This window comes from Arvicanthis niloticus, chromosome 19, assembly GCF_011762505.2.
Source record: "Arvicanthis niloticus isolate mArvNil1 chromosome 19, mArvNil1.pat.X, whole genome shotgun sequence".
Classification (NCBI taxonomy): domain Eukaryota; kingdom Metazoa; phylum Chordata; class Mammalia; order Rodentia; family Muridae; genus Arvicanthis; species Arvicanthis niloticus.
Window position 1 is genome coordinate 41,315,196 of NC_047676.1, and position 17,908 is coordinate 41,333,103.

The 17,908-nt window shown below is 42.6% G+C and overlaps 1 protein-coding gene across 2 annotated transcripts in view; it reads right to left on the bottom strand.

Moving 5' to 3' along the window:
• Positions 1 to 13,939, bottom strand: part of Plpp1 (phospholipid phosphatase 1) — a 65,939-nt gene extending 52,000 nt beyond the window's left edge. Inside the window, exon 1 of one of the 2 annotated variants that reach the window (XM_034523327.2) lies at positions 13,440 to 13,939. In XM_034523327.2, the coding sequence (XP_034379218.1) occupies positions 13,440 to 13,497 (58 nt within the window). In that variant the 5' untranslated portion in view covers positions 13,498 to 13,939. The remainder of the gene's footprint in view (positions 1 to 13,439) is intronic. The other variant, XM_034523326.2, reaches the window with a different exon arrangement.
• Between the last annotated feature and the right edge of the window lie 3,969 nt (positions 13,940 to 17,908).

The window sequence follows — 17,908 nt, forward strand, 5'->3', positions numbered from 1 at the left end:
AACCCTCCAGAAGGCAATGACAGACCACCTGGCATAAGGTTTGGCTTGGTTTGGTTTTATTTAAAAGAGAAAATTCTTCTTCTACTTTCCTCTTTGTCTGTCTTTTTCTCAGAATAGAGTGACTTAGTGGTAACACCTATCAGGTCTGTGGGCTACAGAGGTTCCCTGGAGACAAAAGTTTCAGCCATGAGTATCAAATACTTCAATGTTTCTAAATGTAAGTTTTTAATTATTAGGAAAAGAGGAATACTATTCTTATATAGGACTCAAACTTGTTAAGACTTTCTTGTAATTTGGGCCAAAATAATGTAGTACTTTAATTCTGGTTGGTGTTGGATCCCTGCAGCTCTAAGATAAGTACTTGAAATTCTCAAGAGTTTACAAATTTATATCACAATGCCATATATATGTATTCCAGCTGTAATCAGCAGCCTTACTGTAACATTCAAGACTAACATTCAAGTATTACCTCCCTAACCATGAACCATCTACAGTATCTTATTCTGTTAAATGGGCACCTCTGCTATTTATCGACCTGAAGGTCACAAGCAAATTATAGTTTAAAAGGGGCCCCTCGGTGTTCTATCTTTGCCCCCACATTGTGACAAACATGCTGTATGAGACACAGATGGCAGACCCCTGATATTCAGACTAGATTGGAACTGTGGTTTCTTTGTCCCAGGTCCACTGGTGTGAACGACTGCAATGCAGTCTGCAGCAGATGACTGACTCTCCTTCTGCAATGCGTCCCACTATGACCCTGAAACAGGCAAGGCAGGCATTGTCATCATTATGATTTACACTAATGAAGCAAGCATGTCATTTTGGCCATGAAGATCAGAGAATCTGACTTCTAAATCAGTAGCTTTTCATATTTAATCACACTTTTAACTTTTTAAGTCTACATTCAATGGCAGCACTTGGAATGTCACAGTTTTAATACAGGTAGCCACCACTAGGTAAAAACCCCATTACTCACAACCTGATTAACAAGTTTTGATAACATCAAAGAAACCTTTTCTCCAAATGGGCTATTGGGTCAGATGTAGACACTGTTTAGAGAGCAGCACATTTAATATCTGTATCTTATCTCTGCCTTTGGAGAAAAAAAACTACAACAGATAGCTCTTGTCACTGTGCCCCTGGGTAACTAAATCAAGTTGGAGTGTCATTTGTAAATGTTTTTTGCTTAATGAAAATTTGTGAATTTTAATTACATACAGGCATATGCTTGATGCCCTCTGAGTTAGCCTTATCCCAGAACACTAGTGGTGAGCATGACTATCATGTGCACCCGTTCCTTGAGCGCATACTGACCACAAGAAGTTAGACAGACAACTAGCAGCTTCGTTTGGTCAGTTAGCTCTTGACCAGCTTCCGTTGTTTATTCCTGTTTCTAGTTTGCTGCTCTCTCCACCTGTGAGCACTCACTAGTTACCTTGCCTGTGAGCTGTGAGAATATTACTCACTAAGAAATATAAACAATATGAACAATGAGGAGCTGATTCCAGGAAGAAACAGATTAGAAATAATTTAAACAAGCCTGGTGTGGTAGCTCCCCGCTGTAACCCCAGTACTCCAGTACTCCAGAAGCAGAGGCAAGAAGAGCTGGCATTCACAGACCATTTCAGCTACCTACTGAGTTTGAGGCCAATCTGGTATACACAAGACCCTGGTTTTTTGTTTGTTTTGGTTTTGGTTTGTTTTGTTTTGTTTTGTTTTTTGAAGAGGAGGAGAAGAGGGAGGGAGGGGTAGGAAAGGGGGGAAAAAAAAGAAACTTCCCATGGAAATCTAGGAATCAGGAACAGAAATGGGCCAAGTAATTGAAGAGTATCCCCCCCCCCCCGCGTTTTATTTTATTTTTATTTATTCTTTTTTTTTTTTTTTTTTTTTTTTTTTTTAGACAGGATTTCTTTATTGTAGCGTTGGGTGTCCTGAAACTTGATCTGTAGACCTAGCTGGCCTAGAACTCAGAGACCCACTTCCCTCTGCCTCCCCAGGGAGTGCTGGAGGTAAAGGCACTGCCAGGCTCTGTAGAGCATCTTCAATGCTGCTGAAACTGGGGTTAGGGTTGTAGTTCTGTAGTACAATCCTCACTTGATACACATGAAAACCGGAATTTTATTCTCCCTGCCCTCCTCCTTCCCCTCCTCCTCCCCCTCCCCCTTTCCCTCTCTCTCTCTCTCTCTCTCTCTTTCTCTCTCTCTCTCTCTCTCTCTCATATACACACACACACAGTGGCAGGGGAGGGAGGGAGGGAGAGAAAGAGAATGAGAATAAATTGTAATTAGAACTACATTCAACAGTATTTCAAAAGAAAACTCCCCAGCCAAGGAAATCACGCTTAAATACTATGTGTCAGTGATACAAAATTGGCTGATTAGCTTAATAAGGATAATGATTAACATTACAACAGTGAGTGCCTACTGCAGGCCAAGACTATGCTCAGCGTGTCACAGACATTTCCTCACACACTGTCTCATCTTATTTCACAGCACTATGAGGAAGAAACTGGCAGCAGCATCCTTTTCCTCATTAGATGAGGAAATTCTGAAGGAGCCAGGGTGACCTGCCTTGTGTCACAGTAACTGACGGAGCTAGAATCTTATAAGAATGGCTGACCCAAATGTATTCTCAAGCCTTAAAAGAGCAGCTGACTCATTTATTCATTCATATGACAAACATCTGAATGCCTACAGTGTATCACATACCTTCTAAGTATCCATAATAACATAAAGTGTATGGATTGGTTTCCTGAATTTTCTACACGATCTATAACTCGGCACCATCGAAAAGTAATGTTCCCAAAGCCTCATATTAACTCTGCCACAAAGAGCAGTGGTCTAGAGAAAAGTATATCAGAATGAAGCCTGTCTCCTCTTACAAGGCTGTACAAAGTTCTGGAGGATGGAGACCTTGTTTCATTCACTCTGGCAATATCAGTGTAAGGATTACTAACTCATCATACAGCAACACCATAAATTCTGTGTTCCAAATGAGCAAGATCTCATTAGAACCCCTGAGATTTATTATTCCAGTCATTTTTTCATTCCCAGCAGTAGGGCATAAAATAAAGCCAGTACTATGCACTTTCACAGTTGTGTCATGGTATATGAGTTTGTGTAAAATGTTTACCAAAGGCTAATCACCAGCCATCAGTAAATAATGCTTCTCTCCTCACTTACCTCTCTAGCACTGAGGCAGCCAACCCAGCTCTCCTCCTATGGATGGAAACGAACTGAAATAGCAACACAGACCCCAGCTTAGGCAGCTGCCAACTAACGAAAGACCTTTTCCACTACCCATTTCCTATATGCCCTTTTCCTAGACACCTCACCCAGAAAAAGACTCCAGCAACATTTCCAAGAACTGGCAGCATAGGACTAAACCACAAGGTTCTAACTCTGTCTTCTGTGATGCCTTACTCTGAACAGTACACATGATTCACTTGAAGCACGGGGAGAGCAAAGGCTCTCCTTCCTTTCCTGTGAGAACTCAGAAGGAATGCCTCCAACAATAATGCCATTTGAAGGAAAGGGCTACAGGAATGCCACTCAGCAGGGCAAATTAGCTCCATCCTCCAATTACATCCCCACCAGTTACCTCACTGCGAACTCTTCATGGTCATTACAAGTTTGGATTGTGAAAATTAAAGTGCCTGTTTTAGACAGCAGATTCATGCTCAAAATATGCCAAGCAGACACCGACTCTGAAACCACAAAGCCACACAGGACAAGGACAATCATAAAACATCTGGGCCACCTATAGTAATATTTTTAGTAAGCCAAATAACATTCCACCCCCTCCCCCACCCCCATTTCTTTACCTATTCTCCTCATTACAATATATCCAAAACCGGACCGAGTTAATCACTATGCAGAAGTACACTTCCAATTCCTGACCCACAGCATTTACAGCTGGGCTGCTCTGGGTCAGTTTCTCAACTACCCTGTGGCTGACTTCCATTACTTACAGAAAGGAGATGGCTAAGCCAATCACCCTGAGCAAGCTGCTGAGAAACTGCACAGCCTACACAGGCCCAGAAAGCTCTATGTTACTAATTTCTACCCTGAGATGAATTGTGGGGAGAGGTTCAGCATTAAAGCACTTTCCTAGGATATATAGATTCAAGCAGGGAGGCGTGTATGTGTGTATGTGTGTGTGCGCGCGCATGCACTCGCCAATGCACATGTGTTTGTGTGCATTATGGATGCACATGGTAATTCAACCACGCTGGTCTTTTTATTTTTTTTTTTTTTTTTTTTAATGGAAAAACCCATTTGTTTGAGTAAACAAAAGTAAATAAAATAAGTTACTTACAGAAAATTTCAAAGTCCAAAGAGATACTGGCTTTGTTTTAAGGCTGTGATAGCTGAGAGAGCATCTCCTTGCTAGTTCCCCAGCCTCCTCTGTGGACCACAGTCATATGTCCAGCAGCCTGTCCCCTCACTAAAGAGATCTGCAACACTGGTTCATCACTTGTTCATTCCCTGTCATGCCTGCAGCAGACAATAACAACACTTAAGATTTTAAAGATAAAAGTCCCAAAGGAAAGGGTGTAAAATTAAAAAAATCAAAAACACTTTTGCTTTAAAGTTTAAGGGAAATTCCCCTAGTCATCACTGCCACGGTGAGCTCCAAAATGCCAGAGCAAGGCCAAAACTGGCCAGAGGCCTCTTTTCTATTTTAAAATGTTCTCTCCTCCATTGGGCCTCATCACCTGTTCTTCCCTATGCATAATACCAGCCCCTACCTCCTCCTGGGCAAGTTATTTTCATCTAAATGCATTATCTCCATTTCAAATATCCCCCAAAGCCTTGCTGATATGGCCTCTACAAAACACTGTTGCATATTAACATATTCCTCACACTGGAGCCTTCAACCCCTAGCACTAGATTACACACTTAATGTGCACTTAGTAAATTTAATGAAACATGATGCAGACTCAAGTACTTTTCAAAACTTAATACTAGTTTTAAACAACATAAAGACAATCTCAGGTTTAATTTGTGTCAAAATAAATATCTATAAAACAGGGGTAAAACAGGTACGTGGCACAGGCTCAAGATCCCAGCACTCAGGAGGCAGAGGCAGGACTATCAGAAATGACACACGCACACATATATACACACACATACACACAAACACCACTACAAACATATACAAAATATATATGCTCATGAAAAAAGAAAGAAGGAGAGAAAGAAAGGGCACTCCACAACTGATTCTTTGCTATCTAGTTATAGAGAGAAATTCAAATTATAGAATGCATATAAATGAGGTGGGGGCAGGTCTCAAGCTCTTGTGCTTGAGAGTTCATAGAAGACTCAGGAGTTCAGGGTCATCCTTGGCTACACAGACAGTTCAAGGCTAACCTGGACTACATGAAATCCTGTCTCAAAAAGGAAGAAAGACTTCATATACAAATAAGAGTGTTTAATTACAGCTATTCAAAAAAATCTTAGGAATCTTAACAATTTTTTTTTTTAGACAAGCAGAGATAATTCTAAGACTTAAGCAGTAAAAATAGTAAGGGTATAACTAATTCTCTCTTTCTTGAATAAGGTGAAATTTAGAACTTAACACTGTATACAGTAACGGGTTTTCCATTTACTCAATTACACTCGACCAAACTAAACAGATCAGTTTCTACCTTGCCTGGAATGACTGCTGCATATAGATGTGTTTTACACATCTATAAGAAGTTGAGGGTCACACTGACTAGCAAATTCAAAGTCAACCTGGTTACATGAGCTGCCGCCGCCACCTCCTCCTCCTTCTTCCTCATCTTCCTCCTTCCTCTTCTTCCTTCTCCTTCCTCCTCTTCCCCCTCCCCTTCCTCCTCCTCCTCTTCCTCTTCTGCTGCTGCTTCTTCTTCGTCAATTGATAGAATATTAAATCTCAAAAGCATTCCATGAGCTCTTGTGGGAAAAATTTTAAAGTCTGTATTTCTATCCCTAATACAAAACTAGGTAATGTTACTTCTATTAATTATTGTGTTACAGGTGTTAAGAACTATAGGGAATTATTTTATCCAACATACATAGTAAGAGTAAGGGATTTCTTTAAGTAATTTACATACTCAATTTAAATTTTACAAAAAATGTAAGTAGGTTATTATATATTATACAGCTGAGGGAGCACAGGTACTCAGAGTGACATTCCCAAGGTCACATAGTTAATAAACTAAAGAGAAAGAATTTGAATTGAGAAACTGAAGGTCCAAAGTCCACTGCAAGAATGCACTATCTCTAATGTGCTAAAGAAAAACCTACAGACTTTAAAGAGCAAGTCATTCCCAATTCTAGACTTTTTTCAGTAAAAGAAAAAAAACAAAGGCAAAACAAAATTATACCTGAGCCATCTAGAGTTTGAAAACCTAATGGTTAAAAAGAATAACACAGGAGACAGAAAAGGAATTTGGGAGGAATAAAGAACAGCGAGGATGTGGCTCGGCTGGCAGAATGTCCCTGACACGCAGGAGGCTCTGGGTTTGAGCCCAAGCACTCATAAAACCAGGCATGATGGTGCACCCCAATAATAAACCAGGCATGATGATGTACCCCAATAATAAACCAGGCATGATGGTGCACCCCAATAATAAACCAGGCATGATGGTGCACCCCAATAATGCCTCCACTCAGGAGACACAGGCAGCAGGCTCAGAAGTTGTGGGTCACACTCAACTCGTAATTTCAAAGCCAGCCTAGTTACATGGGTTCTTTTTTTTTTTTTTTAAGTTGAAAAAAGAAGAACAAACACGAACACTTTCTAAGGCAAGAGTCTGAAAGCTTCTTGCAAGCTTCTTGCAACTGCTATGCTTAACCTCTGGAAGGGAAATGGTGTTTTCTAAAAGAAAATAAAGCAAAATGGCACCTATACAGTCAATCCCTAATCAGCTTACTGTGCAGACAGACTATACTTCAATCCCACATAGATGGCTCTGTCCATATAAGCACTTGCCATGTGAATCTGACAACCTGAGTTCAAGTCCCAGAACCTACTCAGAAGTGGAAGGAAAAAACAGACTACTCAAAATTGTTCTTTGAAAATGATGCACACACAAAAATAATTTTTAAAGAGTCTAAATTCCTTCCACAAAAATTGAAACTCCATGCTCTGCTAACTAGTCTGCCTGAATCTGAGTGTCTGCTCATCCGTTACTGGTATCTCTATCTCTTAGTAAATACCAACAACCTCATATTTAAATAGCAAAATCTCAGTTTTTAAAATCAGAGTAATTTCCTAAACATCTCAGACACTTCAGTAGAGCTGTCAAAAATGACTAAATGAGAATGGGATTAATAAGATTCATAACATGTCTCTGAGTTTCCAAAAGGATGTAATTCAAAGAGAATATAAAAAAAGAATTCACAGTTCATAAAACATATATGGGGAAAGTTCTCTAAACATTTCCATAGTGGAGTCCACACGGGGCACATTTAATGAGAGGCAACTCAACTGCGTGGAAGCAAGCAGGGCACCAGCCTCAACTTCTGTTCACCCTACTCATCCAATACAAGAAAAAGCAACACGGCCCTAATCTGACACAAGAATGCACAGCTTGACAAACTTCTGCTCATCTTCTGAGACTCTTTCTCTCCTTCTGTATAGAAACAATGAGAAAAGTTAAAGAAACAAACCCAGCAAACTTTCATCAGAAGCAAAAGAAATGTGTGTAATTGAAGAGAGAACCTATTCAGCTACCACCAAACGTATGAAAGTTGTGAGTTAATGAATCAATTTTAGGAGAAAAGGGAAGAAGGCACAAAAGTGGGTGAGACTATGAAGCCAAACGACTTCCATGTATTGTTTGTTTGTTTGTTTGTTTGTCAAGGCAACCCATCTTGGGGATTAGCAGAGGGATCACTCCTTAGGGATACATTAACAGGAGTAAAAGAATGTCAGCATTATGGTGATGGTATCAGAATTTAGGGAACAAGTAACAAGATTTTATAACTGCCTACCATTGGTAGCCAATGTTTTTGTCATCAGATTTTATTCTACATTTACTGTATTTTGGCATAATGTTTTATTTGGATCATGGTAAGAAAACCTGAATTCTCGTAATAAAGCCAACATGAGGTAGAAAGATGGCTTGGTGATTAAGAGCACTTGCTCTTTTGGAGGACCCAGACTTGGTCCCCAATGCCCCACACAGTGGCTCATAACCATCTGTTCCAGAGATTATGATTCTATCTTATGGACTCTGCAGGCATTACACACACACACACATAAACTCCAGTGGGTACTCTCTCTCTCACTGTCCCTCTCTCTCTGCCTCTCTGTCTCTGTCTGTCTGTCTCTGTCTGTCTGTCTGTCTGTCTGTCTGTCTGTCTCTCTCTCTCTCTCTCTCTCTCTCACACACACACACACACACACACACACACACACACACAAAATTAAACAAACAAACCTTTATAAAAGAAAAGTCCAACAATAACCCAAGGGCTCCTGTTGCATCTGCTATCAAAGACATGTAACTAGTGACCCATGCAAAACGAAAAACTTTCTCAGTTCTGGTTTGGACACAGTATTATCTGTAGGATCCTGGGCAAAACAACAAGAGCAAAACAAACAAACAAAAACAGCACACTCAAATGATATAGTCAAGAGAGGAAAAAATGGGGGAACCACTTTGAAAGCACAGAAGGATTTGGAGAAAGCAGTTAGAGATGGCAGTGTGTCCTTGGGGTACAACATCAAGACGCCACTGTCATGTCTAAGTCTAAGGTCTATGCAGCACAGACAAGTACTATAAAGTGATCACTACACAGCAAAATACAGACACACAAAAGGCAAGTTTTGCCAGTTCCATCTATGTCCTAGCTATCACAGGACTACCTACAGACAAATAATGAGCACAGATACCCAAGTCCCTACTCCCCTAGATCAAGTTGAAAAACAGGGAGAAAAAAATTATAAACACAATGCTAGGCAGCTTCTGGCATTTCTGATTCTCTGAGAATAAATGATAAGCCACGGCTCTAGAATGGTATAGATCTCAGCCAGAGCCCTCCTCCTTGATCAAAGGGCACCACACCTGCCTTAGTACGCTTAGCATGATGTAACAGCTTGTTTGTTTCTCCTTCACTAGACTCTGAGCTTCTTTAGGGAAGGGACTGTCCTATTTATCTTTCCATCCCCAGCACTCAAACAAGGTACAAAAGTCATCCCTCGCTATGCACTGAATCAATTAATGAACTCTGTGCCTATTAACTGGTGGCTAAAATACAGAATGATCCTTAGTAATTAAACAGTAAGTTATATTCACAACATAGTATAATATTGGGCTAAAATAGCCACCTTTATACCAACTCTCTATCGCTCTCTATATAGTCGTTCTTCATGAGTTCAGGTGACTGTATATGGACTTACCAATAGTTTTAGAACCACTGATCACAAGAACAAAAGCAAGACCAAGTGTGGTGGCACCTGTCTTTAATCCCAGAGGAGTAAGAGTCAGGTAGATCTGAGTTCATGGCCAGCCTGGTCCACATAGTGGGTTCTAGGCTAGCCAAAACTACACAGTGAGACTCTATCTATAAATAAATAAGCAAGGGAAGCAAATTAAAACAGAAATCAATGATAGGCCTGTCAAATCAAAGACTCAAAAGAACCAGAAAAAGATGACATGACTCTACTTCATTTCATAGGATCAAATATATATCACCTCTCAAATTTCTTTATTCCAAGGATTTACCAAATCCACTAAAGGAGCTAATAATTTAAATATTGATAAATTAATGGAGATTATTTAGAAAAAATATACACATAAACACACATATATATAATGTTTAATGATCACCTCAAAAGACATTACCCTGGGTAAAAATTTATAAAGTACTTGTGTAACAAAATCATATAACATCATCATATTAAAATGGATATACAGAATGATGTTGGAGTAGTCATTAACAGAATATGGAACATATTCACATTGTAATTATGAATCACTTTCACATAACCTATACTTACAAAGTGCTTAATCATCTTTCTCCCAGTGCAGTCAACTCTTACCTGTGTATGCACCACAGAAAAAGGGAAAAAGTTTAAACCAGGCTGAAAGCTCTCTTGAAGCAAACAAATTTAGGCTGCTAATCTCTGGCTGTCAGTATCGCAAATAAATCCCAATCCTTACACTCTCCTAGAAAGGTAAGTTTACTATAAAAATCTCTCTTCCAAAAGTCAACCTTAAAAATATTCTGTATCAGTGGTCTCCCTTAGTGTTAACTGTGGGAGCTGATGTTGTTACATCTGATTACATTTTGTTCATCACTAATGAAAGTCAGTAGATGACTTTCTACTTAGGAAAAGGAAAACCTGGGATATCTTGACAATACACTGAACTACTTTAAAAGAAATTTAAGCAGCAGCACAAGAAAAAAACAATAATAACAACAACGGATAATAATAATAATAAATAAACAGATCAAATAACATTCAAATAGATGGGGGTAGAGAGAAGAGGATTTACTGCTCTTCCAAAAGGACCACGGCCGCCAGGCAGGGGTGGCGCACGCCTTTAATCCCAGCACTTGGGAGGCAGAGGCAGGCGGATTTCTGAGTTCGAGGCCAGCCTGGTCTACTGAGAGAGTTCCAGGACAGCCAGAGATACACAGAGAAACCCCCAAAGGGCCTTGGTTCAATCCCCAGCACCCACATTGCAGCTTATAACTGTCCATAACTCCAAAATCTACCATCCTCACATATATGCAGACAAAACACTAATGCACAATAAAATAAAAATTATAAAAAAAGAAATGCTAATTTATAAAAAAAAAAAAAAGATTCAAATGGTGAAGTATCTTTTTAAAAAAGCAAACTTAAAGTAACATAGAATCCCTCATAAGAGCTTTTTTTCAAATCACTAAGGACACCATAGCTGGGTACAATGGCTCATGACTGTATCAAACACTTCAGAGGTTGGAGGACTGGCAGAAGTTCAAATCCAGCCTGGGCTACATAATGAGTTCTAGATCAGCCTGAGCTGCAGGCCCCATGTTTCAAAAAAGCAAAAAACAAAAACCCAAGAGGTATGGGAAGACACTATAAATATTGACACTGCCTTAAGGACAGCATATTCCTGTAACCCCAAGGCCAATTACATTTCTGTGTCAACAGGACATGTCCTGTTGCAAATATAGGCCACCCACCAGAAAACAGAATTCATAAAACTGCACTGCATATATGTGTCTCCACTATACCTGATCTTTGTCAGTTTATTTGTTCACTGAGATTCTAGGCCGATCTGAACCCCCTCTGTTGCCCAGACTAGCCTCTAACCCATGAGTCTTTCTACTTTAACCATGTGAGTGATGGGATTACAAGCTTGAGACAGGATACCAGGCAACCATGCAAATTTTCTTCCGGCTGGGCTGCCTCTCCCAGTCTTGCTATGAGGGTTTGTGGCTAATCTTATTGTCTCTTATTATGTCATGTTCAGTGGATATACCTGGAAGGCCTACTCTTTTCTGAAGGGAAACGGAGGAGTGGATCTGGGAGGAAGGGAGACTGGGAGAAGTGGATGGGAGGACTGGGAGAAGGGGGGAGGGGAAACTGTAGTCGGGTATAATGAAAATCAATTAACTAATTAGAAAGTATAAATCTACTATATGGCTTCATATTAATAACATTAGCTGCATGCCCATATGAGTAGTATATAGTGTTTCTGCCCTCCTAATCAGTGATTGGTCCATAATTTAGCCAGGCATGGTAGAGCATGCTGATATTCCCAGCACTCTGGAGGCTGAGGAAGAAGAAGACACAAGTTCCAAACCAGGCTGCACAGCAAGACCCTGTCTATAAAGAAGGAAGAAGTAGGAAAAGAGAGAGGGGGGGAAAGGAAAGGAAAGAAGGCAGGAAAGAGAAAAAGGGAAAATATTTTGTAATCTAATAACTTAAAATAATATGCCCCAATATCTGAAAAGATGTGTCTATTAAGACTGCTCTTGGTTTAGTGACCCAGGTTCTCCCTAGGTGGCCCAAGCTGGACTTGAACTAAACATTTTCCTACCTCTACATCACAAGTGCTTGGGTTACAGGTCACCACAGCCTACGGAATGTTCTAAGACTGAATCCCTTCAGAGTGAATTCCTACAATTCACTATAAAATTCTGGGGGTGGGGGAGGGTGTCCTAGTAAATAAAGAAGTTGCACAGATTTTATTTTTTTTAAAAAGAACTCTTTAAGAAAACACACACACACACACACACAAAAAAAAAACAGGTACTGAAATTTTAACAATTTGACAAGATTATAGGCACCTAAATGGTCAGGCTAGAAGCGGGAGAGAGGAATAGTCGAGAACTGCTATATTAAAGCCTGGGGGAATTTCCTATCTCTGAGAAGCCATTATGCTGATTTGTATCTAGGATGCAAAAGTCACTAGTCCAGTCGCCTTGAAAACTCGCCAGGACTACATCAATTACTTAAACCAGAGTTCCACCACCCAGACCTCCAATTAGGCTTACAATTAGGTACAATTGCCTGACCCAATGGTTTACAAGTGACACACACGATATAGGGGGGAAAAAAAGTGAAAGCCACCCTTTCCTATCCCTTGACCAGATGACTGTAGTTTTGAGGGCTTGGGAAGTTTTGGTTTTTGTTTTTGTTTTTTTTTTTTTGTTTGTTTGTTTTTTGTTTTTTTCTGAAGAGAAAAAACACCTGGAGACGAATGAGCCCAGAACTGAAGCCTTTCATCAGGTAAACAACGTCAGCTTTGCTGTAGCTAAAGAAGTTAAGGAAGCTCCTTGCCGGGCTGTCACAGGAGACAGGCACACCAAGGCAGGACTGCGCTTAGAAGGAAATAGGCGGACTCCTACGGGATGGAGGAAAGCAAGCTTCTTTAGATCTCGTCAGGCAGAAACCTGGCCATCTTCATCCCTCTTGCAACCTGACAATTTACAACCTGACGACGCCTTCTAATTAGGAACGTTCTAAACCTTTTATAGACGAAAACTTTCAAGTGCTTCTCACAAGGTATGATAAGCTGGGCAGTGAAGCCTGCCTGCTCGGGGTGGGGGGAAAAGTCCGAGTGTACCAAACCTCCAGCTTCGCTGCAGAACCTGATGGGCCGGTGACCTGGGTTCTCTGCACCGCGCAGAGAGAGGAGCCCACCCTGCCTGTTTTAAGAGTAGGCCGGGAAACAGAGGGTAAGAGCACAGGCGAGAACAGAGGCCAAGCAGGGCTAGACTCAGCGCACCGGCAGACAGGCAGGGAGAGCCCACGCTGGAGCCAGAGTGCAGGATGCAGAAGCGAGGATCCCCCCCACCCCCCCAACCCCAGGCTGCGCAAGCGGCTCCCCACAACTCCGCAGCTGCGGCGCACGCGCGCGCACGCCGGGCACACCCACCCCACACCGGTGCGCGGCTCCGCAGCAGTCCCCCCCACCCCACCCCCGCCCGGAAGACCCCCGGGCCGCGGCGCCTACGTACCCAGCAACACGCACACCACATCGAGGACCACGTACGGCAGCCGCGTCGTGTCGAACATGGTCAGGGACTGGGCGATGTCACTACCTGGCGCGGGCGGCGGTTGGAACAGAGCGCGGCGGTCCAGATACCCAATTCCCAGGAGCCCCGCCCTCGGGATGGCGGCAGCCCCAAGCGACTGTGCGCCTCCTAGAATGAAGGCAGCAGCGACCTGGGCAGTCTGGGCTCGGCCGCGCTGCCACGGAGGGCAACCGTGCCCCGGACCTTCCCTTCACGGTCCCCGTACCGGGCCGGGACTCCGGGCCAGTGGCCGCCGCTCTGTCGCCTCAGGAGCCTGCTCGCTCAGGGCTGGCTAGCCGCGGCCAAACGCCCTCCGCTGCCCTGTGCCCTCTCCAACAGGCGGGGCGAGCGGACTCGAGCTTTAAGGATGAGGACCCGTGGGGGGCGGGGGGAGGAACACGGGCTCCGGCTCCTCCCGCCCGGGGCGCGCGGCTTGGGCCAGTGCGCGGTCCCGCAGGCCGAAGGAGCGCGGGGACGACAGTGGGCGGAGCCGGGGAAACCCCAGGCCAGCGCAGACAGCCAATCAGCGCCATCGACCCCGCCCGCCGACTTGCGGAGCCCGCCCTGAATCTGGAAGCGGGTTGACGGGGCGGGGCAAATTGCAGGGATTGGGAGTCCTCTCTTTATTCCATTCAGCCCTTAGTGCTAGGCGATGCTTCCTTTAAAGGAGAGCTGGACCCTGGTGCACCATTCCACGGCTCCTGCTGCCCGCCGTCCTTCTCCTCCCATTGGCTCTCCCTCCAAACTGTTTAAATTAGTTACCTCTAAACGCCCCCTTCTGTGAGGGGCCTGCACCTTGGCCTTCCTGTTGGTGCTAGCAGAGCTTCATTTTAGCAAGAATCCTTGTTGATATTTTAATTCTTAATATTTGAACATATTTTAATACTTAATATATGAACCCTCCCACCTTTGGTGTATATAAATCCGTGATTTGCCCTTAGCAAGAATACCCCTGCCATGTCTTCTTAATGTCTTCTTAGTAATTTTCGGTTCACTGACTTGCTTCAATCTCTTTGTTCCTAAGTTATAAATCTCCAGCTCAGTTTCCCCAAACTGCAAGTCATGATTCCTACTGCAATACAGTTCGTAGGGACTTCATTTGGGAGGAGTTTGGAGACTTGTCCAATGGTAGAGCTCTGGCCTTAGCACAGAGGGGCCTTGCCATGCTCACACAGACAATAGAGAGTTAACTATGTCTTAATAAGTACCAATGGTTTAATAGTGGCAGTGCCCCTGCCCGTTCCCAGGAGGCCTCCAGAACACATTTAGTAATCTCAGTTTCCTAATTTGTAAAGAGAGGATGTTGGTGATCCCTGCTGTCTGCTCTAATCAAGAGGAAGTGAGACTCAGAGAAGATAATGTGACAATTGCATTATAAAGAGTTAAACCACCACTACCAATCTTAACAATAGATGGTTTCCTCCTTACTCATAGTTTTTTTTTTTTTTTTTTTTTTTTTTTTTTTTGACAAAGACTCATTGAGCCCAGGCAGGCCTCACTCTCTGCTATGTAGCAGAGAGTGGCCTTAACTCCTGCCTCTACCTCCCAAGGTACTGGCATGAGCCAGCACCACCAGGGGTTTATCTTCTTATATGAAGATGTAAAATACAAATCATAAAACATGCCTTCTGCTTTCTCAGGTATTTCCTGCAAAGCACCCCCAAGAGACCAGTGAAAAGTGGGGAGTCAGATGTGTTTCCAAGTGCAACTCTAAACCATAAAAATATGTATTTGCAAAAGTATATTCTTCTTTTAAACATATATAGATTTTTAAATTTCAGCTTATTTGAAGAGTTTCTAAAAGCTCTCAACAATTTACACCCAAAAAGATGTGGCATTTTTTTTCCATTATTGTCCTTACCTCCAGAGTTATAAGAGTCCTAGGTAGCATGGTCATAATAAATTTTAAATACTTGTGATATGACTATCCATTTTAGGTACAGTCTAGGCAAGATGTTTTATCTAAACAGCTTTGAGATGAAGACGTTGGACAAGGTGGTATCCACCTGTAGTTCCAACACTGAAGAGATGGAAGCAAGAGAATCAGGAGATCGGAGCAACCTTCGATACATAGCAGCTTTTATAGTTCCACTGACAGGAAATCTACTTTCAGATACCTAGCATCCTCATTTGGTTTCTGTTGCTGTATAAAGACCACGAAGGAAAGCAACTTGGGCAGGGGAGAGTTTATTTAAGCTTATAGTTGTCATCTCTCATGAGGGGGAGCCAGAGCAGGAGCTAAAGGCAGAAATCTCAAGGTAGGAATTGAAGCTGAGACCCATGGCTTGCTCCCCATGGCTTGCTCCCCGTGGTTTGCTCAGCTTTCTAATACTGCCCAAGACCACTGGATCAGGGGGTGGCACTACCCACCATGAGTTGGACCCTCCTAATCAATCATGAGTCAGGAAAATGCCCTACAGACTCTATAGTCTCTATAGGTCAGTCTGATGAACTCTCCTCAATTGCGAGGCCCTCTTCCCAGGTTACTGTAGCTTGTGTCAAGTTGAAAACAAAAATTCAAAACAAACAAACAAAAACCTAGCCAGGACAAGTAGGAACCAATAGATGAGCAGATGTTAAAACCATGAGGGAACAGGGTGATGTGAATTTAGAAGGCCACATTCTGCCACTTGCCCATCGATAGTTTATCATTGACAAGGAGAAAAGGTTACCTTTATAGAAGAGACTGGGCTGTCATCACATGAACTCAGGTGGTCAAACTTAGCCTCACTGAGTTTCAGACAAGACATTGGTTATGTGAAGGTGACGTAAAACACACCATGCCATGCATCACCTATAAAGAACTGGTACCAAGAACCTTTCATCCAAGCATAACTGTCTGTAATCCTAAAGTCTAGACTCCAGAGACATTTTGGATGGTGGAATAAGTCAACTGAAGCCATTATAGATAGCAACCATACAAAGTTAGAAGAAACATATACTTCTAAAGTACTTCATTCAAATGTGAAGGTTCAAGAGCGAGGGAAATGGCTAAGTTGGTAAAAGGCTTGTCATGCAAACATGAGGACCTGAGTTCCAATTCCCAGCACCCATGCAAAAATCTGGGCATAGCTAGCCAGGCAGTAGCTGGATAGCACACACCTTTAATCCCAACACTCAGGAGGCAAAGGCAGGTGGATCTCTGAGTTCGAGGCCAGCCTGGTCTACAAAGTAAGTTCCAGGACAGCCAGAGATGCACAAAGAAATCCTGTCTTGAAAATCAAACCAAATCAAACCAAAACAATTCTGAACATAGCAGTGAGCACCTATAATCCCATAATTGGGGCGGTCAGGGACAGCAGGTTCCTGGGGCTCCCCTAGCTGGCCAAGCCAGCCTATCATGAGCTACAGGTTCAGTGAGAGACCTTGTCCAAAAGAAATAAACTAGAGACTGACTGAGGAAGACAGTTAAGGTTGGTATCTGGCCTACACAAGCAGAAGCATGTTCACACAAAACACACATATGCACACCCACACTTACATGCACACCAAAAAGCAAGTGAACGTTCAAAATACCTTATTAAATGTCAGCACTCATTTCAAGGCTAACTGGACTACATAACTAGACATCAATTAAACAGGAAAGAACAAGAAGAAGAGGAAAAGGATGAGGAGGAGGAAGAAGAAAAGCTGCACTTTTCTTCCCAGCACTGCAGAGGCAGAGGCAGAGGCAGAAGGATCCTGAGTTCAAGGCCAGTTCAGGCTACATAATAAATTTCAGGCTAATCTGGTGCTGGGTCTCTTCAAATCCTCCAGAGAGCAGGGTCAATCTGGGTTACGGAGTAAGAGAAACAGTCCTCCAATATCCCTACTCCAAAAGAAAGCAGGAACAAATTTTTTTTTTTCTTGGTTTTATGAGACAGGGTTTCTCTGTGTAGCCCTGGTTGTCCTGGAACTCACTCTGTAGACCAGGCTGGCCTCGAACTCAGAAATCCGCCTGCCTCTGCCTCCCAAGTGCTGGGATTAAAGGCGTACGCCACCACTGCCTGGCAGGAACAAATTCTTATTAATGCTTTTGTTAATTATTTATTCATCCATTTTAAACTTCAAAAACAGTTCTATTAGATAATTCATGAGCCAGCAAAATTGCTTAGCACACAAAAGCTCTTGCCGTACAATCCCAACGACCTGAGTTCGAGCCCCAGATCCGAAAGTGGAAGGCGAGAGCTGATTGCTGAAGCTGTCCTCTGACATGTGCACCATGGCACAAGTGAACCCTCCTCATGAACACATATTATATGCACACAACAACAATAAGTCCATTGTTTAACTTTTAATCAATCTATCCCACCGTTCACCTGTTGAAAGTATATAGTCCTGCCACTTTGAGGATGTTCTCGGAATTGAGTGACCATGATTCATTTTAAGACATTTTGATCATTCAAGAAAGAAACGTCAGAGCCATTGATGAG